The following is a 24173-nucleotide window of genomic DNA, read 5'->3' as shown; positions in this document are numbered from 1 at the left end:
AGTGTTTATGCTATGACAGGAAGGCACACAGCACCCCGGCGACGTTTAGGAGCTACTGTAGTTGATTTAAAATTGTGTTGGTTATAAACAAGTGAAATGGCTGTCAGAAAATACTTAGTTACCATAAGTCATGATTTTAGATTCTCTACTTTTATTGTAAATAATCAGAATAACTAGGGGGTTACATTAAGGAATCTGGGGCGAAGCTTTTTAGTTTTTAATCACCATGCAGGTTAGCACCAAATTTCATGAGGTACTCAGCCAGCAACTCTCATCCAAGGAATGAAGGCAAAGTCCACGTTCTGAGCCAGGGCTCTGTACTCACGCCGTATGCCTGCAAAACCAGAAGGGACTTACCAGCATTTAACCTCTTACGTTTCTACCTTTCTCTTCCCTCCCTTCCTCCGCCTCACCCTCCTTTCCTTTGTGTATGCATAAGAGCTTGCACACGTGTGAGTAAGTGTGGTGCTCGTGCATGAGTGTGGGGTAAGCCAAACCTCCACTGTCATTCCTCAGGCTCTACCTGCCTTGCTTTTTGAGACAGGGTCTCTCCCTGGCTTGGAACTTGACAAGCAGGCAGGTCTGGGTGCTCAGAGAGCTCCAGGGCGCTGCCTGTCTGTACTTCCCACAGTTACAATGAAATGCTCTCATGCTCAAATTCTATTTACCTGGATTCTGTGGCTCAAACTTGGTCCCTTTGCAGGCCTTACGTATAGAGCGTTCTCTCTAATTCTTGTTTTATCTTTCAAGTATTCTTACGAAACTCAGTGACTAGAAACCCTGGAAATGCTGGCCCTAGAAGTGGTGAGGAGGGGTGATGAAGAACAGGCAAGCTGGTAAATGATCCAGACACTTGTTACACATGAGAAGGCAACTGCTACAGAGCAGCCAACAGGAAACTGTCCAGAAACACACAGGTTGTGGGAAGGTTTCCCCATATCCTGTCTGGTAAATTGAATGACATGCTGCCCGGATGAGAAAAGACCCCTGCACTATGGCGGAGCGGGGAGGATGCTCTGTATAACTTGTCAGGCCCACAGCCAGGGTGTGCCAAGGAGAACACTGTCTAGTGCCCTTCCATCCCCATCCTTCTCTCCAGTACACACAAGTGCATTAGCGATGTGGAGACTAGACCACTAGATAACATAAATCCAACGTGCCAGGGCACTGTGTTCCCAACATGCAGAGTTAAATCATGCTTTCCAGTGGTGAGGGCTGTTCTCATCTGCTGAATAAAAGTGAAGAGCCACAGACCCTGCATTTAGCTGTCAGCATTAGAAATGGTGACAACTCTAATTAATGATGGTTATCATATGGCTGGGCACGAAGCGCAGTGGTAGAGTGCATGGCCAGCATGTATAAAACACGGTTTGATTCCCAGCATACCCTAAATAGCTCTGTCATCATCAGAAATATAACAAAGCAGATGCCTTAAAAAAAAGAATTTTGGTTTTGGTCCCATTTCTATTCCAATTTATGAACTAGAAACCCTCTTCCATTACTTTTCCTTCCAACTTTAGCAGACAGGAGTGCTAATCAGTTCTTCCAACTCCTTCAGGTGGCAGGTCTTTAAAAAATCTAGTGATAAATCATTGTTCTGCGTGGAGCTAATAATGGGCAGGCCTCTTAGCCAACTGCACAACTCCTTTGAAAACATTCTTCCACACCAGCATTTGATAACAAAGATCCTTCTATGACTCATGGAGGATTTGGTAGTCACAGTAAATTATCTAGTTTCAAGACACATTGCAATTCAGCAGCAAAATTTCCAGTTGTAAAAGTGATCTTAAGCAGATGCAATAGCACAGGACTCAAATCATCACATGAGCTTTAGCAAAAGTAACACAAACTTGCACCATCGTAAGAGATCCAGGCAAAGAATATGAGATTCACATCATCACAGAAGCTGTGGGAAAACAGTGTGGGACTCACACCGCTACAGACACCTAGCAGAATCCCCGAACTGCAGCTTGAAACTAAGTAAGAGCAACATCAGTTTTGTTTCCAGAAGTCTCCAGAATGCTCAGGCTGTGAGTCCAGGGAGAAAAGGCTGGGGGGTGGGGTGGGGTGGAGCAGCAGAGACACTCACCCGACAGTGGGATCACTCTGGAGTCCACACTGAGAGTCCAAGCACCACCTCAGGTACATCAATACACCAAGCACTTCATGTGTTGGACAGAACTGTTTTACTCACAGCTTTCTCTTTGAGCACTTTTGTATTGGATTTATATAAAACGAAACAGACAAAGCATGAGACATGGCATCTGCGATATCCCCCCCATCAGGTGACTTTGACAAGTGGGACCATCACTCTTCTGAGCTTTGTTTGCTTTCCGTACACTGCAGTAAGCGGTGAGCACCATCTCCCCGCCACTGAAGAGAGCGAAGCATCTTGAGTTGTCATTGCTGCTTCAGCCCACTTCTAGTAAAATGTCTAAAACTTTAAGTTTTACAAATTGCCCATTCTTGGAAAAATAATCTCTGCTGGGGCCACAGTATATTCATGAGGGCTGGCAGGCACTTGTTCCCATTACTGTCCTTTCTAAGGGCTTTTTCTTTCTTTTGCATGTGGATGAAAGCTTAGAAAATGTTTTGACTGAGTACATTATGGGGAGAAATGTAAATAATAACCAAAGCTATTTAAACACATGTGTAAAGAGAAAACATATGCTTCCAACTAGGTTCTATGACAGACTAGGGAAATCCATTTCAATTCTTAAGTGGCTGTGAACAAAACACACACACACACACACACACACACACACACACACACACACACACACAACCCACAGCAATGTTAAAAGTTAGGACTTAACAGAGCAGGTAACTGAACATATGTTGTGCTGGGTTACAATTCAGAAAACCACACAACTCTTTCTCTCTTTTTCAGTTCTTTCCTGCTGGACCGGAGAGTCAGAAACTGCCCACACTCCCTCTCACTGTGACTGGAGTACACTTCCATTCCTCCCGTGGGTGTGCACTCAGAGCTCCACTGTAGCAGCTGACTCACACACGGAATGATGATAAAAATCGTCTCTCAAGGGCCTATAATTGTTGAGATTTAGCAGCTGCTGAACATATATATAGTCTTTTCTTTTTAATGATTAAAATTAAGAGTTGTTGGAACTGAAGGGAATCATAGGTGATGTGCTACAGCAGGTTTGCAGTCCTTCCTGAAGATGTCAGGTTTATGTTGAGGAAGGGCTGGGATCAGGGCAAACATGCTTCACTTCCAAAATTTATTTTAATTAGGAAATGGCTTTGTTTCCAATAGGCTGGGAAAATAAATACAAAACAAAATGCCACAAGTACACATTTTTCACTCTCAGGGACTTCAGGGAGCAGAGCTCTCAACAAGCCTGTGTCTGAGGAGCAAGAAGAAAGCTTTCTTTGGCAGGACCTTGTGTTGCATCAGGCACTAGGGGAAGGGAGGGGAACATAGACAGAGGGAAGAATAGGAAGAACTTGCTTGTTTTGGCCATTCTTGCCCCTTTCTCTCCTTGTGTGAACACCCATTGATTCTCTAGCACAGTGGCGATGTGCTCTAGCACCAAAGGCTGTAAAGGAAGTAGGTGTGGAGGAAGCCTTAGCACCCCTGCCTTGGCCACTCACATACCACATCTGGAAAGATGCCACAAAAGGATGAGCAGATCGTTGTGCACTTTGGCTGGAGACTTTAGTTAAGATTTTAGAGAAATATTCAACTGAAAAGCACAGTCATGGGGAAAAAAAAAAAAAACTCTGCAGACAGAAACCACAGAACTCAGGGAAATTTATCTTATGACATTTTCCAAAGGGCTGGACTTCTTAGATGTTAACTGAAAGAACAGGTTATGTAGAAAACAGTAATAAGTGATAAAAAAAAATCCTACTGCTCCACAAACATAAACGGACTGCTATCCATATAGTCAATGTATTGCAGCTTATACTTTGAATTAGAAGATGGGTTATTTGGGTGTCCATTTTCCTGTCTGAAGATCGAAGACAGGAGATACAAATCTAAAACCAAGATACACATATGGTGAAATCAAGCAGAACACTAACCTGCACCTGGGTAATCTGAAAAGATCTGTGCCTTAACATGAGGACATTTTTACTAAAAGAAAGCATAGGCAGACACCACTCTCCTTAAAGGAAACACAAGACGGCCAGTACTTAGACAGCTGTACATCACATAGCTACTGACATTTCACAGCTTCATGACCTTTGGACAAGTTACACAACTCCAAGCCTGTTCTCATCTTCAGAGGAAGGGTCAGTGATGATGGCTGTGGGCTGTAGTGGAGCACTCATAAGCCTGGCTTGAATGCCCCCCCCCCCCCAATGGGGGAAAAGTGGCTAGAAAAGCCTGCTTCAGACACAGCCATGCTGCTGTCTGACAGGCTAACACAGTACTGCCTGTTACTAAAAGGCAGATGTTAAAGGACTGCCAGAGGGGATGGGTTAGAGGAAAGCATTTTCTGTCCCTCTGTGCCAGGTCATTTTCCTGCCCTGGAATCTTACACTGGATAGGGTGTGGTTTTGGAAAATGAACCGCTACTTAATGACTTGTAACTCACAGACTACCTCCACCTCTGCTGTAATGCAAGGAGACCAAAGGAAAGGAAAGAATCAGGTGACCAGTGAGTAGCAACAACTCCTGTACTTTTCCCCAACACTTGTGTTCCTCCCCAGTATGTGACTGTACCAGGGCCCAGTCCTGTAACAGTGAGAGTTTTCCCAGGGAAGTAGAAGTAGCGTGAATAAAAGCTGAGAGGTGAGAGCGATTTGTATTCTGGGACTTTAGATTAGTCAAGGTAGAAAGACACACTGGTCATTCATTAGTCAGGGGAATTCTTCAAGTATGTTGACCAAAGTCACTGAGGTACTCCTTTCTCCTTAGGGACTAAGACCTTTCTGTAAACTCAGTATCTCATGGGTCCACATAAGACCTTCCAAAGTCTCCAAGACTATTCGATGGGCTTGGCAAAAATTCTTCTTAACGGCCAGATTTCACATTACCTCAACCCGGAATGAAAATGTTTGGCATCTCCATTCCCAGAGGATCACCCTGATGGCTGTACAAAGTGGGAAAAAATACAATTGATGAGAGAACTGGGATCCTCTATCACTCTATCTGACCTCAAGGTTCACTGAGGTAGCCAGACAAGCAGAGCTAGCGAAGGTGCTAGGAGAATGGTGATCTATGTGTATGTATGAAGATCTGAATAAGAATGGCAACCTCTACCAGAGATTTCCCCTCTTCTACCAGAATCCTTTGCAAAATGATGACTGGCTAGTGTGAGAAAAGCATTGCTATAAAGTCTCTGACTGAGAAGCTTCCTTTTGGGTGAGAGACAACCTCAGGGCATCAAGAGCTGGAAGGACTGATGATTATTAGAACAGATGATGTCTGTAAACCACCAAAGCCCTGGAGTAGGAAGTCATGTGATGACTAAAAATACTGAGGTTATTAAAGGCCATAACTGTGTAACACACTCAGTCAAAATAAGGCAATGGGTTGATAAAAGTCAATGGTCTTAAGAAATCAAAAATGAAATTTATTGAAAATTCAGTCAAGATGCAAAGTGTAGGTCAAGACCTGATAGAACTTGGAAAAGTTTGTAAGCTAAAAGATCCAAAGCGCAGTCTGACCCTCAGAGCGATGCCGGTTTCCCTGGCCAAACAACAACAAAACAAAAACAAAAGCATGGTTTCTGGAACCAAGCAATAAATATAGGGGTGACAATCCTAGCACCCTTGTAGACTAGACTGGCCTTGAACTCAGAGATCAGCCTGCCTTTGCTTCCCAAGTGCTGGGATTAAAGGTGTGTGCTGCCACTGTCTGACCCTACTGATCATTCTCAAAGTTCATGGAACAAGGAACAAGATTAACCTGTCAAGGCAGAGCCACTGGTAACTCAAGCACCTCAAGACTCAAAGTGAAGACTCCAGATAGTCTACAGACACAAGGAATAGAAGACAAATTCAAAGGAGGAAGATATAAACACTAACTATGTTTCATGCTCACCAAAGCCAGCACGAGGCCTGAGACCGGCACAGTCGTTCTTGCTGCACCAGCTGCATGAACTAAGATGGAAGTTTATGCTGTTTCCTATTTGTTTTATTTAAAATATGGTGGTTATAATCAACTTCACAATTTAGTCAGTAAATTAACAAACATATGCTATGAATGAACTAGAAAGTGTTAAAAGCACAGAACTATCACTCAGAACCCCCGTGGTAGAGGGCAACTGTGATTTAGAACTTTATCTATTGGAGACGGAATGTCCTATGGAGCTGGGAAACTGTGTTGGGGGTAGGCTTATCATGTGGAAACTCAGTGAAATAGAAAATTAAGAGGATAATTTAAGTAGGTAAGCTGTACCATGCATCCACTCAACCAAATAAAAAATGACTCATCTCTGTTAGGATATTTTGATATTCCCAGGGTAAAGGACAAATGTTTTGCCTCCGCTGACTCACCAAATATGAGATATGTATGGTTCTGCAGCACAGGGATTGGCGATGGCTGGGCAGAGGTTTCACTACTATGTCCTAAGCTTTGCAGATGAACATCAGTTTTGTGGTAAATGGTAAGTATATACTGACGTTGTCCCATGCTGTACCAGAGGCTATGCTTCAGAGCAGTTACTGTTGGCCCTCTTAGAGATACTGTAAGCTTTAACCAAGAGCCAGGTACAGCTTGTGTCAAGTACAGAAGAGTTTAGCTATCGTTCCTGACCATAAGGAGTCTCAAGACAAGGACTGTCAATTTTGGTTTTAAAAGGATAACTTAGCAGTAGAGGCATGGATGAATGAGAGGAAAAATCTAGAGGCTCTGTCAGTAAGTCAAGAATCGGTTCTGAAGGGAGTGGCAACAGGAAAAGAAGAAAGAAGAATGAAAGGAAAAAAGAAAGAAAGAAGGAGGAAAAGGAAAGACAACCCAACAGGAATCCAAAGTCTAAATGTGTAGCTCAGTGTGTGAACAAATAAAACATAAATGAAAATCAAAGAGCCCAGTTTCCTGTTTGAGTTTTGGGCTGCTAGTCTGACAAAAACTGAAGACACTGGTAAGACTCAACTCTGAGCTAGGCTAGAGGGAGATGCTGAGGTAAAGCTGGTAGGAGTTGACTTTACATCTTTTTGAAAACTTCCTCCTGTCACTAATGTATGTTGACTACCGACATGCTTTCTGATGACTTACAAAGGATGAAGCTAATATCGTCACTCTACTCTTCACTGCCATTGTGACTAGCCTTTGTAATCTTTGTTTTATTATGTAAGATTAGGAAAATAGTCTTGGAGGAGCATATGTAGTTTTTACAAAGAACATCGAAGCATGAATACTATTAATCTTACTAAGCTTGGAGACTTGGCTTACCCAGGACGATGTATTTATTCCATGCCATGCCGAGGCGCATTACCCTGATGTGGTTGTGGTAATGGAAAGAAGAAACTGGCCTGTGGCGAACATGTCAACTGCAGACAGTGACCCCGTGAAAGAGAGAGGTGTGTGGCACTCACATCTTGGGAACTATATGAGGAGGGCAACCACTCAGAAGACAGTTCTCTGCAGCATAGTAATCTGAAAAGGAGATTCTAGGGGTGCCAGAGTCAGCCTTCCCCTCAAAGGGAGAGAAGGCTGGTAAGTGCACTGTAGTACAACTAAGATATAATATGTTGCAGGTAATAGAAGCATTAAATGCCAAATAACATGTATTTAGAGGAAAGGGGGAATGAGACAACTGGTAAAAAACAAAACAAAATGAGTTGGGACTTAACTGGCTAGACAATGGAGAAGCGATTAAAAGTAAACAAACAGGCTCTGCAGGAAATAAGGAAGGCCAGGTTCCCTACAGCAATCCCTAACCTTATAAGAAAAGCAGCTAACTATACACACATGCATTGTGTTTTGCATACCACAAACTGCCCTGCATGCTAGAGCCACAACAGAGAATGTATAGGGCAGACCTGGGCCATGGGAGGCTCACACATTGTAGAGAGGTGAATATTTGTCAAAAAGTTGAGGGTACCCGTAATCTACAGACAGGGTGACTATTCTGGGTAGACTTTGACTAGAGAAATGAAAATAACAGATAAGGTCCTGATTTGAGCAAAGCCTTCAGAAGAATGGAACTTTAGGAGAAAGAAATCAAGACAATGGCACTTAAACAAGACAAAGGAAAAAGTGGCACTGGATGATTGGCAGTTCCCTAGGAGTCTTTATCTTGGTGATCTTGAAAATGTCCTGAATGGCTTTCTATAAAGGTGCACAAGATCAGACCTGTGATATTTAAGGGTGGCCTAAGTATAGCTTGATAGAACATAGCACACTGGCCATATGAAAGGAAGCCAGGAGTTATCTGCTGCATTTGTCCAGATGGTGGGACAAACTGGCTCATGCCTACTGGGAAAGGGGATGGCCATGGTATAAACCTCAACGAATATGCACAAAGGTTGTTAAAATGAGGGAAGAGACAAAATATGGAGCATTCCTGCAAAATTAACTTTCAAAGACAGTTATATATGCATATGTACATGTATATATGCATATGTATATATCTGTCTCTTGGCTTCCCCTGGTCACAATATCATCTCACTACACTAAACACTGTGACAACTCTATTAATGGTCATCAGAAGCTGCACAAAGCAAACAGGCCTGGTTTGTGGTGGTGCAGTTAGATAAAGTCAAGGGCAGGCAACAAGAGAAAAATCATTTGCAGGGTACTAGGAGATGGCTCAGGGTTTAAGTACTTGCTGCAAAAGTGTGAGCCCTGTGGTGAAATGATATCCTTAGAGTAAGACTGGCCACATGAACAAGTTCTGGGCTCTAGTGAATAAAGTAGAGGAGTGGACAGTGATGATTCCTGACTTCAACCTTGAGTCTGCACATATGTGTTTGTACACACACACATACTAAAACATACATGCACACACTCATACACATATACACACACATGGATATTTTTAAAGTGGTCTTAGAGGATGCGGTGCATGACAGTAATTCTAGCATTTGTCAGACTGTAACAAGAGAATGTCATGTTTGGGGATAGCCTGGACTCTGGACAACTCAGGGAGACCCTAGTTTAAAAAAAATAAAGAAAGAAAGAAAAACATATAGCTCACATAGCCTACTAGTAGATCACTTGCAGAGTTAATGTTGCACCACTCATGTTCACGTGTGCACACACACACATACACACACACAAATTCTAATCAGTTGCTCCAAACAATAAATATTAAATAAGACTTTGAAATAACAAATACATATATTATTAGAATGTCAACTGTACTTTTCTGCTGAACTATGAGTATCAGATGCAATCCAAATTCCACCGATAAATTACATACACTGGTGTTTAATAGTGTACTTTACACTCATCAAAAATAGCAATGTGAACCTAGACTAAGTCAGGACAATCTTGAGAAAGAGTAAGAAATTAGAAGGTTTGAGCTTTCTAATTTCGAGACTTACCACAAAGCTACAGAAAGTCTACCAGGAGGCTCTAGAGCCAGCACCAGTGACAGACACTAAGGGCTACAGCAGAATGGAAAGCGCAGACACTAACCTGCACTCAATATCAAAGGATCATTAATGAGATTACCAATCCCTTTCAACCTGGAAAGTATCCTTTTAACAAAGAATACTAAGAAACTGGACATCTACATGAAAATGAGTGAAAACTAACTCAAAGGAGATCAAGTTCCTAAGTAAAATGGATACATTTTTGAAATTCCATAGAACTTCTGTTTTTAGAAGAAAAATGTAAAACATAAAAAGGTTCCCAAAACAGGACTTGGGCAACATTTCCACGATACCAGCATCTAAGTATCATTAACAAAAGAAGAAAGTGGTATTTTGGCTTTAGCACATTTAAAAACCCACAGACACAGACAGATACACAGATACACTCACACACACACACACACACACACACACACACAAAGGTAAACCACTGAGAGACTGAAAAGACAAACCACAGAATTTGAGAAACTTGTCAATTACACAGTCAATAAAAAATTAATATGCATAATATCAATAATACATAAAGTCCTCCAACAATTTTCCCTCGAAAGCCCAGTTAAAAATGGGCCAATCACATAGACATTTTCAAAAGAAAGAAAGAAAGAAAGAAATATGAATACCCAGTGAGTATATACAAAGATGACCACATCACTATTCACTGCGGAAACAGCACCGAACCAAAATAAACAAACAAGAGCCAAAAAGCCACAATTCGAGATTGTTTCACATGTTATGATGCAATTATCAAAATATCAGGAAATAAGGGTTGGCATAGGTGAAGAAAATGGAGCCCTTGTTCAGTGAGGATGTAAAATGATGTAGTCGAGGTGGCAAATGTCATGTTAGTACCTCGAAAACAAGATAGAAAAGATTACCCTGTGACGTGAGTATTCAAAAAACCCAAAGTCTGGAAAAGAGAATTTGGATATGAGTGTTCACAGCACTGCTGTTCATACCAGACAGAACACGGAAGTGACCCATCAGCAAATGAATGAACAGGCAATGTGACATCCACGGTAAGATTTCAAAGCAAGTGAGATTCCATGAATGCGGCACCAAGAACGCTAAAATCCCAACTGTAGTGGAAATAAGCCAGAGAGTAAGATGACGGATGTCCTTTGACTCACTCATGGGAGATACTGATAACAGTCAGACCAAAAGAGCCAGGAAGCAGGACCTCAGGTACAGGGGGCTCAGCCAGAGCACGAGGACACATTATTCATAGGTGCCAAGTCCCAGACTGGACGATGACGGTCTTCTAGAGATGGGTAATGTGATAACTGCACGAAACTGTGAGCGTATTTTTGCTGCCACAAGTGTTCACTTCAATAGTTGTTAAATAGTAAATTGTATCTGTATTTTACAACGATTTTATCAAACTGGTGACATGGGAAATTCTATTTTTGTAATATATTAGGTGAGGAAAAGGTTACAAAATTGTGTACAGACTAAGATCCCTTTGTTTAATCGGTGAACCTTTTCCTCCACAAGCGTGAGGATGTTTTCTTGTCAATGTCTTTGAAGGAAGCTGGGTACTGAGTATGTAGCCTCTCTCTTTAGCTGCCAGGGCAGGTTTGGGAAAGGAAGAGCTGGTTGAGAATCAGCACTAATCGAAGCACCCATTGTAACAGCTGCACCAGAGACGGGAATCTTAGACTCTTGCTCACTTTTTTCCTGTTGTACCAGCTAAAATGTGGGATTGTCCAGGTGCAACTGGGATATAATGAATGTAAAAGCTGAAGAACGCTGGGTGGCAAACCAGGGTGCAGTCCTTGGAGCACTGCTTCGAAACCTTCCTCATGCTGCCACCCTTCAGCACAGTTCCTCCAGGAAGTTATTTTCTTACTTTGTAGTGTTGCTACTGTTATGAACTGTAATGTAAATATATCTGATGTGCAATCCCTGTGGGTGTCGTGAGCACAGGTTGAGAACCACCAGATAGTAATACTGTTCTCTTTGGAGATGCAATTCCCTCAAGCCTTTCAGGTTGGATAATAAAAACTACTTCTCTATCGTCTATACACAGTAAGCACTCTAGACCCAGAGAGGTTTGAGGAGTATGTAACTCACTATTTTTCTAAGCATGCTCTGTTAGCATAATGGGCTCCCAATAGTCTACCCACTATAGTCTGACAGTTAGAATGCTCTGACAGCATTGGAGGCTGCTATGAAATGCCCATTTTAAGTGAGAAACAACCAAAATGAAACAGAGAAATAAAGCAAAAGACTGAGAGAACAGAAGAAGCAATGGGGTGGAGTTCCTGAGATCTGGGTCTGGATTCAAGCTCTGTCCCCTAGGTGGTGTCACTCAGCATGTCACTGTAGCTCTATCACAGATACTGAGGTAAGCACTGGGGGCAGGAGAAGGGAGGGGCTGTGTCAGCATACGTAGGATATCAACTTTGTTCCCTTCAGGCTTTGGCCATCCTTCAGCAAAGGGTTGCTGTGTCCTGTGGCTGTCCTGTCATCCCTGGCCTCTGCCCACTACGGGGTAGCAGCACCCACCCCGTGTGACTAATGACAACCAAAACTCTCTGCACACATTTCCAAATGTGCCCCGGGAGTAACAGTGCTCCTGTTTGAGAACATTTGAAATAGGATGACAGATGGGAAAACATTCTAAAAAGCATAAGACAGCGAATCAATTTATGTCAGTATTAATATAAATCCATTTGTAAGACTATTTGTCAAAAAACCAAAAGAGACCTTTAAAATTTTACAGTTTCTTTAAGAATGTTTTATTTGCTATTTTTATATATTTGCCCACCATTAGAAACCCTTTAGGGCTTTTTGGCGAATTTTTGTCACTCAGACACAGTATGTTCGTTCCAGCATGTTTTGTAAGAGCGTCACTATGCTGACATGACAGAGTGAGATACAAGCGCAATCTCTCCAAAGCTGAAATTGTGTTCTCTCTGTCCAAACTTGTAATGCTCGTTGCCTACCTTTTAAGGACAAGGGACTGGATCTTGTGAATTCCGCATCTGATGGCCTGTGCTGTTTCCAATTGCCCACGTACTCCTTAACTTTGGAATCAATGGTTTCTTTCAACAGCAAACAAATTTCCTAAAGTAAGTTTAAAACATTAGACATTTCTGGTTTAAAGCAATGGGAAGAAGCAAAGATTATATATATCAAGACAATGCTTTTCCGTCAGCTTTTAAACCGACCTGTAAATGCAGAAATGAGCACTGTACAGCCCTCATGGCTGCACGGTACATTAAACATTCTATCAAAGATGGCGCCATGCCTGATGTTGGCTCACGTCATTTCTGTCTGCCTCAGTTTCCCAGTATCAAATGGAAGACTTCAAAGCCTACTTCGAAAGTGGGATGTGACTTCAAGAATGTTTTCATATAAGTATCAGTCCACCACACTGTGACGGACAGAAGAGACAGGTCACACAAAGCTCTCTATGCGTTGCAGCACGGGGCTCAGGGAGGTCCTCAGAGGCAGGTCACAGCTGCCTGAGCCCTGCCCCACGCTCTCACTGCACTGTAGTCCTGTTTGCAGGTACGCTGTTACCAGATGTTATTTGAATAAGAAAATCCAGGAACAGTGAAAACTTTGATTTTCAGTCATGGTTCTAATTAAATTTTTATATTTTAGTGTTGTGTAAATACCATTATTCATTAGTTTCTGGTCTTAGGATTACAAACACAAGAGAGTCAGAGTGGTGGGTTAAATAGAAAAAGGGGGAATCTAGTACCAAGGTCTTCCCACTCTTGTGATCACGGCATAAACCTCATTTGCTTTTTAAAAGTACAGTATGATTCTTTATTCAATAATGATAAAAATAGCCTCTCGTGTCTCTGGTGTAGATTAATGTTATTAGGTAGCAGAACTAGGCTTGAATTCAATTTTAGCATTCTGTATTAATACATTTCTGGAGATGTCAACTGGCTTATAATATTTGTAAAGAACAACAACCAAAAATAACTCAGAAGTCCAACTCCACACTGGGATTATCTATACTCTGTGTAGCATTTCCTGCATTATCAGGAAAATGTAATTTACCACAGGATATCAGGGTATATATACATAGGATGCATATAAAACTGACACCTAATGAGTAATAAATCCTAGATCGATTCCCAACAATTCTGCAACATTCTCAGGGTGTTCTGGTCACCTCAAACCTGTTCCACTTGTTTCTCAGAAATCACAGGTTCATCTTTTAAACTCTTCATAATCACAACATGAATCAGGGTTTTGGCTGCTGTTTAGAGCAGCCATAGTGAGTTCCTTTCCTGCAAACACCACTCTTAACCAGTATATAAAACCCTTGATTTAACACATACATAGAAATTTCTACATCAAATACAAATACCAGTCTCTCTCTTGCTTTTTATCGAAGCTAAAAGATGTATTGCTTTGCGGGATATGAAGATATCCATTTGCAGCTGAAAGCCTCGGCACTGTTCACAGAACACAAAGGCAGCCCTGCCTCACACTGTTGTTCTAGCAATTAAATAATTTCTGCTTCACATGCAGGGTTCAACTATGACTGAGCTAGAAAATATGTGGAAGACACACAAGGCAACAGGGATTGTTAAAATTTGGCCATAAATACCCTATAAGGCTAGGACTAAAAATAGTAAGACAAAAATAGAGCCTATACCCATGAAGTTTCTCACTGTAGCACAGGCACTCCTTCTGGGAAGCAGGTTGTAGGAATTAAGGACAGGCAATGGGCAGAGTGGGAAAAATACCTAAGAACTGATGGTACCAGACTTGGTGGAGCATCCTCTTCAAACCTAAAGCAATCCAGAAAAAGACAGCCAGAAATATCTGAGAAGTCAGTGAGAGGAGGGAATAAAAATCCACGACTGAGAGGGGAAACAGGCACAGTCTCTCTGTGGTAACAGGGCTTGTGTTAACTTACGAAAGTTTAAAAATGGGACATTTCAGTTTGCCTCTTTGAGTGCAAAGACTACTTGAGCTGGACTCAAATAAAACATTTGTTTAATATATTAACTCAGTCCTCTGTTCACACAAAGTGAGTGTTAAAATTCAATCAAACTGGTTGTTTATGAAACCTCAATCATGAAATGATACAAACACTAAAAACCAATGAAGGACTGACTGAACAAATGTAAAACAATAACTCCCCTTTTAAAGCATACACATAAGTTATTTCAGACTAGCCTAAAACAAGGTAGCTAACTATTGACTCTACTTTGAGGGGAAAGCTCAACTTACTGGAATGAGCAGACCTCTTGCAGTAACCACTGAAGCACCGCTCTACAGGTTCCATCATGCACCTCTGCTAGTCATACCTAACTGTTCTAAAGTAAGTACTACTCTAGAACACAGCTGCATGTGGCCCCAAGGCAAGAAATCTCCCCTCATGCTTTGCAGGGGAAGTGACTGTGGCTCTAGAACATTCCATATCAACCACTTCTTGGTCAACACTGCCTAAATACCAACACTAAAGGTCTACAGTTGAAGTGCTCATGCTATGAAAGAGCATTGAAAAGTTGGGGTTTGGAGTGGTGGATTTTAGAACCCATCAGAAGCTACTGGTGTGAGGGTCCTTGTGTGAAAATATTAGGCAGTTTGGTAGAGTGAACTCACTAATTTGAATCATGTAGACATGTGTAAGTGAATTAAAATTTGAGATTAGAAGGTGAATGGTGAAGAAAGGTCCTGATTTGCTAGAGTTTTCTAAGAGGACAGCCATAAACATTTTTCTTAGTGATAAACCAACAATACCAGTTCTTGTTTCTACTCGGCATTAGGTTACTGGGTATCACTGCAAAATAATGCCACAAAGGATTGTTGGTATTTCCATTTGATGAAAGATATACTTTTAAAACTAATTTGTGGGTGGGTAGATTAGTTTTAGCGAAGTGGATAAATGATTACAAATATCATTCTCCCTCCATGTTTATTAGTCTTGTTCACATTCAACATTAGCACTTAATACAAATGACTTTTATTCTCTGCTCTGAGAGTAATGGCAGCAGATAAATACTATGAAGGAAATAAAGACCAGTATATTTTGAAAATTTTAAAATTACATTTACTTGTGGTGTATATGTAGTTGTGTGGGAACACAAGTCATGGTGTCCATGCACAAGTCAGAGGACATCTTGTAGGAGTTAGTTCTTTCATTCTACCCTGTATATCCTGGGGATTGAGCTCAGGTCAGTGTTGAGCAGCAGAGCCATATAGCTAGGCTATTTTGAAACTCTTAATCAGGACTGTGCTTCACTATTTGTTCCTGATCTCTACAGAACAAAAGAAATAAGGTTTCTACACCACAGGGGCTCACAGAGAAGTTGCTGAGGAGACTGAGGACTTATCTGGTCAAACTCTTATTTGAAGAAGAGACTGAAGCTCCCAGGGAGGTCGAACATCATAGGATCAACTCTTGAAGTCATGAGATAGGAAGACAGTTGGAAACCTGAGAATAACTGGTGACTCTCCTGTTACTTAACTACTAATAGTCTACTGATTTTGTTTTTAAGATTTTGACTATGGTGTGCGTGTGTGTGTGTGTGTGTGTGTGTGTGTGTGTGTGTGTGTGTGGTCACATCTGTGGGTCATGACCATGGCCAAAAGAGGATATAAAGACCCTAGAGAAGAACTTATTGGCAGTTTGGGGCTGTCTGAATGGGTGCTAGGAACTTAACTCAGGTCCTCCGAGAACAAGACACCTCTTTAGTTCTATAATAGTTAACTACTGACTGGAAAGCCTTACTAATGGAAAAATATAGTCATGACAGTCTTCTATGTTAGGTGTAGATGGTTAGACAAATAATTACCAACAATAAGAGATAATTTGTTACTCAGGCGAGCAATGTCGTAGACAAACTGTTCATGTGGCATTAGCCACTCATCCAGTGTTTTAGGCAGACCCTCAGAAATGACCTCACTCTAAAGCCAACAAAGACTTACACACTGTCTTAATGAACTGTAGTAAAATTTGGTAGTAAACAATAAAATAATTCTATTTTATTAAATATTTCAATATTTCTAGACTATGTAGTTTACCTGACAGATTTTTTTCCCTCAAAATTTCCTAAAATTTTATGTCTTAGCAGACATACATACTCCAAATCTATGTTGTTGGAAGTCAACTACACATCCAAACCAACTCTCTGCTCATTGGCTGGTCCACAGGGAAGGAGGAAGACTGGAATTCCTCTTTACTTGTCAAGGCTCATGACAATGAAGAGAGAAGATCAAAGTGTGGATTAATACAGATGTGGAGGTTAATCCGCCTCCTGGGAGCTCCACACCTCTCACAGGTGCTGCCATCCTTCTCATCTCTCAGATCAAAATGCCTGCTCCCTTGAACAGTCTGCCTTCCTCCTCTTCCCTTCTTCTCCTGGAGAGTCATTTTCCTCAAAGTGGAGGGGATTTGAATTTTTGGTTTAAATAACAGAGCCTGGGATGAGGACATGGAGAATGTGAGGTGCCTACTAAGTATATAAAAGCCCTAGACTAATCCCTAACACCACACTCACACACACACACACAAACACACACACACACACACACACACACACACACTGTGTCAGTTTCTGAAGAGCATGAGCAGGCACATATGCATGCTTGTTTCCAGACACACTCCTGTGTTTCAGTGAGTACTTAACAATCACTTTTTTTCCCTCAAACAGAATAGCTGACATTTTTTCTAGCCGATAGTACAAAAAACACTGTTTAAAGATAAAAATGTTTTGTACCTCTTTCTTCTGTTCAGAAAACCAACTGGAACTGTTGTTTGAACCTTGGGGCAACATATGGAGATCCACCAGGACTGCAAAGTTCCCACACTGAAAGAGAAGAGGTGAGTATTTATCAATGTAGCATGTGTCTGCAGGCCATGCCCAGCACACAACTACACAGGATGTCACAAAGTGCACACACAGGAGAAAGACAACAACACTACCCTTGGGATGAACCTCAGCATGGCTTCTAGTGTTCACAAGTTTATAATTATAGTGGAAATGTTAAGAAATGTGAGCTTAATTAGGGTAAAAATGACAAAAATAACTATTTCTAGACCACACCTTGAAAGGGGACGACCAGGCATCTCCACAGTAGCTGGAAGTCTGTCAAACACCGAGAGAAGATGAACTAGGTAGTACTAGGCAGTACTAGGCAGTACTAGGTAGTACTAGGCAGACTCCAGAAAATAATCATTGTGTGAAGAGCCTTCCTCGTCAGTACTAAAGAGTCTATATGAGGTACTGCCTTTTTTAAATAGAAGAATTAGTTGCACAAAGAGCAGGGGATAGCAATAAATACTCAAGAAAACAGAAAGAACCAGAGAGAAGAGGGGGAGAAGTTGGATGCCAGTTACCAAAACTGAGAACATTTTTCTTTAAACATGCTATACATTTTCAAAGCCTCCTTTCTTATGTTAAGAGGGGAAAAAAATGAAAATATTGTATGCCGTATAGTACAGTATCACAGCCAGCTAGGTCCTCAAAATATGGCTGCCATGATTTAAAGTCGACATTTTCATTTTATTTTAAGTAAACTTGACAGCCCCGTGTAGCTAATGTGTCTCTTACTGGTCAGCAGGTTACTGGCCTCATGAGTCGCTGTACCCAGGCTGTGGACATGGCTCCCAGTGCCTGGTGCAGAAGCACAAATATCCCTGGTAAGACCTCGAGACTCAGTGCTGATCCGGATGCTTACCAGCCAGTCAGCCAAAGGGAAATGGCGAGCTCCAGGTTCAATACAAAAATGGAATAAGACATTGGCCTCATGCAGGAACACATGCAGGGTCCATGCAGGGCAGCTTGTAGGAGTGTATGCAGGGGAGTGTGCACACGCACACAGAGGCTGTAGGCTTAGAAACTTTCACATGTCAGGAGTCATTTCTGAGACTTCCAAGATAAGAGTGAGCAACACTTTGGAAAGAAAAGAACAGGCAAAGATTATAGGTCCAGGATGTCAAAGAGACCCTGATAGGAAAGTCACTTTTACCCACCTCTCACTAGGGAAGCCTTTAATTTCCCTTGTAAGCTCTCATGAAAACAAGGGGAAAACGCATTCAACAAATGGTGCTAGAACGTCAGCCACAAACAGGAAGAAAATGAAACTGAACTGGCATCTTATTACCAGGTACAACATTTAATTTGAGATAGATTACAAACTTAAGCATAAAAACTAAGACAGCATTATTTTTATCACCGGAGCAGGAAAAGATTTCATACATATGATCCAGGAAATGTAAAACATTGAAGGAAAAATTGTCGATTAAACTGGACATCAACAATCAACAAAACTTCTGCTCATCAGCAGTACCATCAGTGAAATGACACATTTGCCACAGATTAGATAAAATACATTTATAATTGCACATGTCTGACATGTAAGACTGATATCGAGAATACATAAACAACTTCCACAAGGTGATAGAATTTTTTAATCTAAGCTGAAATATGTGGCTGCACTTCACTGTTGCCAGGGAAACTCAGTTCCTAATTAACAGTCACAGCTACAGAATGGATCAGGTCTTCAAGTTTGAAGACCAACAACCTACCTAATGGCAGGAATGAAATGGAGCAGCCCAAGCTCACACACTATTGAGAATGCAACTGAGGTCAACCACTTTGGCAAATGGTTTGCCAGCTTTCGACAGCAAGCCATGAACTTACTGACTAGGCCAAAGAGGCCATTAGGGCAACAAGGCCATCTTGAGAGTAAACTAGTATTGTAGACACACAATGGAATAACATTAATCAAAATTTTGGCATAGCCAACAGACTCATCCCCAAATGAGAAAGAACTAAAGAGGACAGTCCAATGGACACCTAACGTATGGCTCCGTGACAGCTTTTTCAACAGCTAGGGTCATGTATGAAGAAAGTGGCAGGGCAGTGCCCGAGTGGCATAAGGAGAAGCCAAATGACAGGAAGATGCAGGGTCCTAAAAGGGACCTCGGTTCTACATATAAAAGTGGTTCTTCTCACCATGTATGGATTACTGATCACTAATATATAATTTTAAAATGTAAGTATGATATCTGAAACTGTGTGTATATTATATAGCCACTTAGAAGACCAGTGTATTGTGGCTGCCTGACTGCACATTAGTTTGATGCATCAAAAATGTTATTATTATTATTTTATGGTTTTTGAGAAAAGGGTTTTTATGTGTATCTTTGGCTGTTCCAAAACTAACTATGTAGACCAGATTGGCCTCAAACTCAAAGATACTCCCCTGTCTCTTCCTCCCAAGAGCTGGGATTAGAGGTATGTGACACTATTGCCCAATCAGATGCTTTTTAAAAAAGTTTTATTTATTTAATGTATCTGAGTACACTGTTGCTCTCTTCAGACACACCAGAAGAGGGTATCAGATCTCATTACAGATGGTTGTGAGCCACCATGTGGTTGCTGGGAATTGAACTCAGGACCTCTGGAAAAGCAGTCAGTGGTCTTAACCACTGAGCCACCTCTCCAGCTCCAGAGTTGTTTTGTAATTAAAGAAATCCAAGAGAATATTAAAAATTTCGTATCAGATACGAAAATTGAGCATTGTTTTGCAAAATGTAAGTCTGTGTATGAGTTCTGATGAAAGGCTGATGTTTCTGTGGGCTGCAGCAAAACAATGTTTGAAGGCCACATCCATGGATGTTTAGAATTTGTACTTGATTGTTGATTATAGATCAAACCCTTAAGGAGGATGCTGCCACCAGGTGGAGGTCATATGCCACAACTACAAGATCTTAGCTGGGGGATATTAACATTTTGTGTGCCGTGTGAATCTTTCTTTAGCCAACTGAGAATCTTATAAAATGTGCCCAGAATACATTTTCAATACATACAATATAATATACTGGATATAATAGAGAAAGTTGATTCTACTTGAGTATATTTATCAAAATCTTAAAAAGCAACCCACGTTTGTGATATAGTAATAACGCACACATGTTTTGCAGGCACGGGCTCATATCTAATGGGCCCAGTGACAATGGCAACTAAAGAAATGGAAGAACACCTGTGATGTTCTCAGATCTCTGTTTTCTTGTACTATGCTTTCCACGCATGGTGTTCTTCAATAGGATGTTAAGTGGTTTCTGTTCCATTGGGTATTGGATTCAAGAAACCTGAGGTCTCTGTCTTCCTCAAGTCATCCAGCAATAATGTTTGTATTGGAATTACAGTGACAACTGGGCTCATCTTCCCAAGAGGGAGACATGGGATGAGCAGATTTCTGGGCTGAAAGAGTGATGAGCAAGGCAAGGGTGGGGCTGAGTGAGAAGCCAGAGCAGACAGCCTGAAGGCCTAGAAGGCACTTTAGGATATGGGTTCTGGTGCCTACATTGATGTCCTTTAATATTAGCCATAATATTAAGTTAAATTAATACTATTGTTTAAAATCATAGCACACAAAGAGCTGTGATTTCTAATGGGCACAAACACTGCTAATACCACTGCACTTTAAAGCCTACAGATATAATAAAAGGAGGACTATATTTACAAGAACTTGGCCAAAAATCAAGCTTTCACTTTCCCATCTAAGTCCAACAGAACACAAGATTCAATCTGGAGTTTTCTCACACCCTGGTCTATGCTTGGTTATAGATTAATTTGTTTTCTTTTCCTTTTTTTTTTTTTTTTTTTTTTTTTTTTTGGAAAAAATAAAGCATCAATTCTTATACTGGCAATGTAGGAGAGAACTTTCTAAGCTTCTCAGGCTGTGGTTCTCTCTGGGCAACCTGAAGGCCTTGCTTCTCTGTAGCAGGAGCTTGGATAATCTGCACTAATCAGGACCATTGTGCCTCCTCAAGTTCTCTGTTCTCAAGGCTCTGCTTCTTTCTCCCAAGAGTAAACCAAGGTGAACAAACTAACCCTCTAAGCACAGCAGGAGGCAAGCCTCCCTTCCTCCTTAGCCTTAATTAGGAGCTTGTTTCTACTCTCAGAATAAAAACCTCCAGCTCTCTTCAAGAGAGCAAACATGGGAAGCTTCTTCCTCAAGCAGAGTGGGTCATCCAAGAAGGAATTCCAAGGGCTTGGAGAAATAGCTTCACACAGTCAGGGAGGAATGCTAGTGTGCAGGGGATTCCACTGGGCTGCCCTCAGGGACCTACCTACCAATTACTATGTCACAAACTACCACTGCCAGGTGAACATCAGGTGTGTGCTGCACACAAAAGGACCCACCCTCCACTCAGCTGCTCTTTCTGTCTGTTCCCAGCATCCTCTCCGTTCTCTGCACACGTGCGGCCCCTCCCTGACCCCTGCTCTCATCTTCCTGCTGTCTGTCTATCTACGTGTTCGCCTGCCTGCCTCCATCACCTTTTCCAGGCCCTCACTCCCCTTCCCTCCCCAGTACACCACCTTTACACCAGATCTGTTGCATGGCATACTTTCTCAGGGGTGCACCTTGGCTGGGGCCCACAAAGATGATATCTCTCCCCACAACTATATCTTATAACATTAGTGCTATAACTCAGAGGAATGTTAACCTACAGGTGACTCCTGTAGCCTGCCCCCAGGGACCTTGCAATTGCTTACCTCATCACCTGCTGCCACCAGGTGCGCCAGGTGTGTGAAGTCAGCAAAAGAACCCACCCACCACCTCAGCTGTGTCCTCTGTTTCCTCTTTGTCCTCTCTGCCCCTCTCTCTGCCATCACAGATCCACTGTCTGTCTGCTGTCTACATGTCTGCTCCTACCCCTTTCCCAGGCCCTCACTCCTCTCCCCTCCTGAGTAAACCTCTTCACACCAGGTCTGTAGCATAGCTTAATTTCTCAGTCCTCTACAGATACACAGCCCATCCACTCGGTCGTACATGCACAGGCGAATGTGCACCCTAGAGTGTGTACCCTCTAGGGTGAGGGTGAAAGGAGAATAACCCTAACCCTACCAGCACCCTGAGAGATAACCCAACACCTGCCTTTCCCTAACCTTCTGGCATAGGTCACTTCATCTTGTAAGCCGTGGTTTTTAATGAGTTAAGACATCCGTTCAGTCCTGTTCCGATGCTTCTCCCATCCCCACTACCAGACTATAGACTATCAGAGCCTTTCCTAGTGGTGTCCCACATGAACCTGTAATGTCACCAACAAAGCAATCCTACTCTAGCTAATCTGGACCATTCCTTAGGCCCCACTGCTGTTTCCTACTGCTTGGTAGGGTCACCATCCTCCAAACCCAACAGGTGCACAGCAAGCTCTAGACAGTTTTTCTGAAGCATTTATCTTCCTCCTCTGAATTAGACACATTCTTAAAGTGCTCATAGACTTCTGCATTAAATGACTGGTCTGTGGAGACCTCCCTGCTAGAACATGAGTGCCAGCAGAAATGGGCCCACACCAGGGTCGACTCTACACCCCTGTGATTAGCACTCTATCAGCCCATGAATATGCTTCATATTCAGTGACAGAAAGAAAGAACATATAACCAAACAAAAATGCACTTAAGTTTAGGCACATCAGCAAGGCTCAAAACCCTTTTCCAGAAACGAGGCAATAGCTATTCATCCCAGTGCCCCGATGAACTAATACCTTCCTCTCTCCTTATTCTGTACTGATAAAAGCCATCATCAACGGTGGCAAAAGTTTTGTTTTTCAAAATTTAAAATGCAAAGACCCTGGGTCTACCAGACTATAAAGTCAATGGCTGACACACATGCTGTTATTTCACCTCCAGAGGCTTAACTTTATGCTGTGCTCTTTGGGTCTTCAGAGAGACCTTGCCTTCTGTCTTTATAAACGTATAACATAAAAGTGAAGATGGTCGCTTGTATCAGTGTGAAACTCAACACAGAGCACAGATATAGAAGGGTTTCCACATTGTCTGAGCCCTCATCAACAGAGGGGCACAACCTCATGGTGCTCAACCTCCACACTGTTCATCCAGTGACCAGAGGCAGCAGAGAAAAAAGCCCTGCCTGGGAAATGACCACTCAGTGAATTCCGTGAAACAGCAAGCCATGGGGAAAAACCAACCACAGCATTCTGAGAAAGTGGCCCCTATAGTTCTATGTGCTCAAGCCTCATAATGCAGACCCACAGGATGCTAACTGGGCAGGAAGCCTCGGGTTACAAAGGAACCCTGAAAGACAGGGGGAGCAAGAGGACAGGCAAGCTGGAAAGTTCTTCAAGGCAGAAGAGAGGATCATGGCAGGCAGTGGACACCAGAGCCAGGCAGACGTTTTCAAACTGGAGTGCACAAAGACAGAAGGGAAGGCCATCCTGAGGGTAAGGGACCCCTCAGGTATCAGTTTTCCTGTATGTGAAATAGAGGACTCCTTCTAGATTCTACCTCCATGGCTGTCTACATACTTGTTCCTACCTGTATACATAATGCTCTTCCTTCTATAAGTAAATGTCACCACAAAAACACACAAAATATGATTGTCTTTCCAATCATTTCATCATGGTCCATACAAACACATAACAAAAATTTACACAATGTAAAACACCAACCACAAGGCTAGAAATCATCTAACCGGCAGGAGATGGTCAAGGAAGAGATCTCTGCACACAACACTCTTCCCTATGTTCCCTATGGCATTTCAGCACTCACCCCCACCCCCAAGGACTAAACTAAACCACAGCACTTCTTCCTGCTTCTGCTCTGAAGCTCCCTACAGGCAGCAAACATGTGACTGACACATCTGTCTCACTCAGGGGCCTGCCTGCATAAAGTCACGCCTGCCTTCATGCCTTCAGGGTTCCCTGAGTTGTC

At 42.1% G+C, this 24173-nt stretch overlaps 1 protein-coding gene across 1 annotated transcript in view; it reads right to left on the bottom strand.

Annotated features, from left to right (window-relative positions):
* The window catches only part of SLX4IP (SLX4 interacting protein), a gene marked incomplete at both ends in the record, with an annotated part of 51134 nt that extends 33045 nt beyond the window's left edge, over positions 1–18089 (bottom strand). Inside the window, 3 exons of the mRNA XM_080930959.1 lie at positions 12456–12576; positions 17205–17294; positions 18075–18089. Of these exons, the coding sequence (XP_080787085.1) occupies positions 12456–12576; positions 17205–17294; positions 18075–18089 (226 nt within the window). The remainder of the gene's footprint in view (positions 1–12455; positions 12577–17204; positions 17295–18074) is intronic.
* Between the last annotated feature and the right edge of the window lie 6084 nt (positions 18090–24173).

The sequence above is a fragment of the Micromys minutus genome (genome assembly GCF_963924665.1).
Source record: "Micromys minutus genome assembly, chromosome: 17".
NCBI lineage: Eukaryota > Metazoa > Chordata > Mammalia > Rodentia > Muridae > Micromys > Micromys minutus.
Note: the sequence above shows the minus strand (reverse complement) of the source record. Positions and strands in the feature narration are given on the sequence as shown.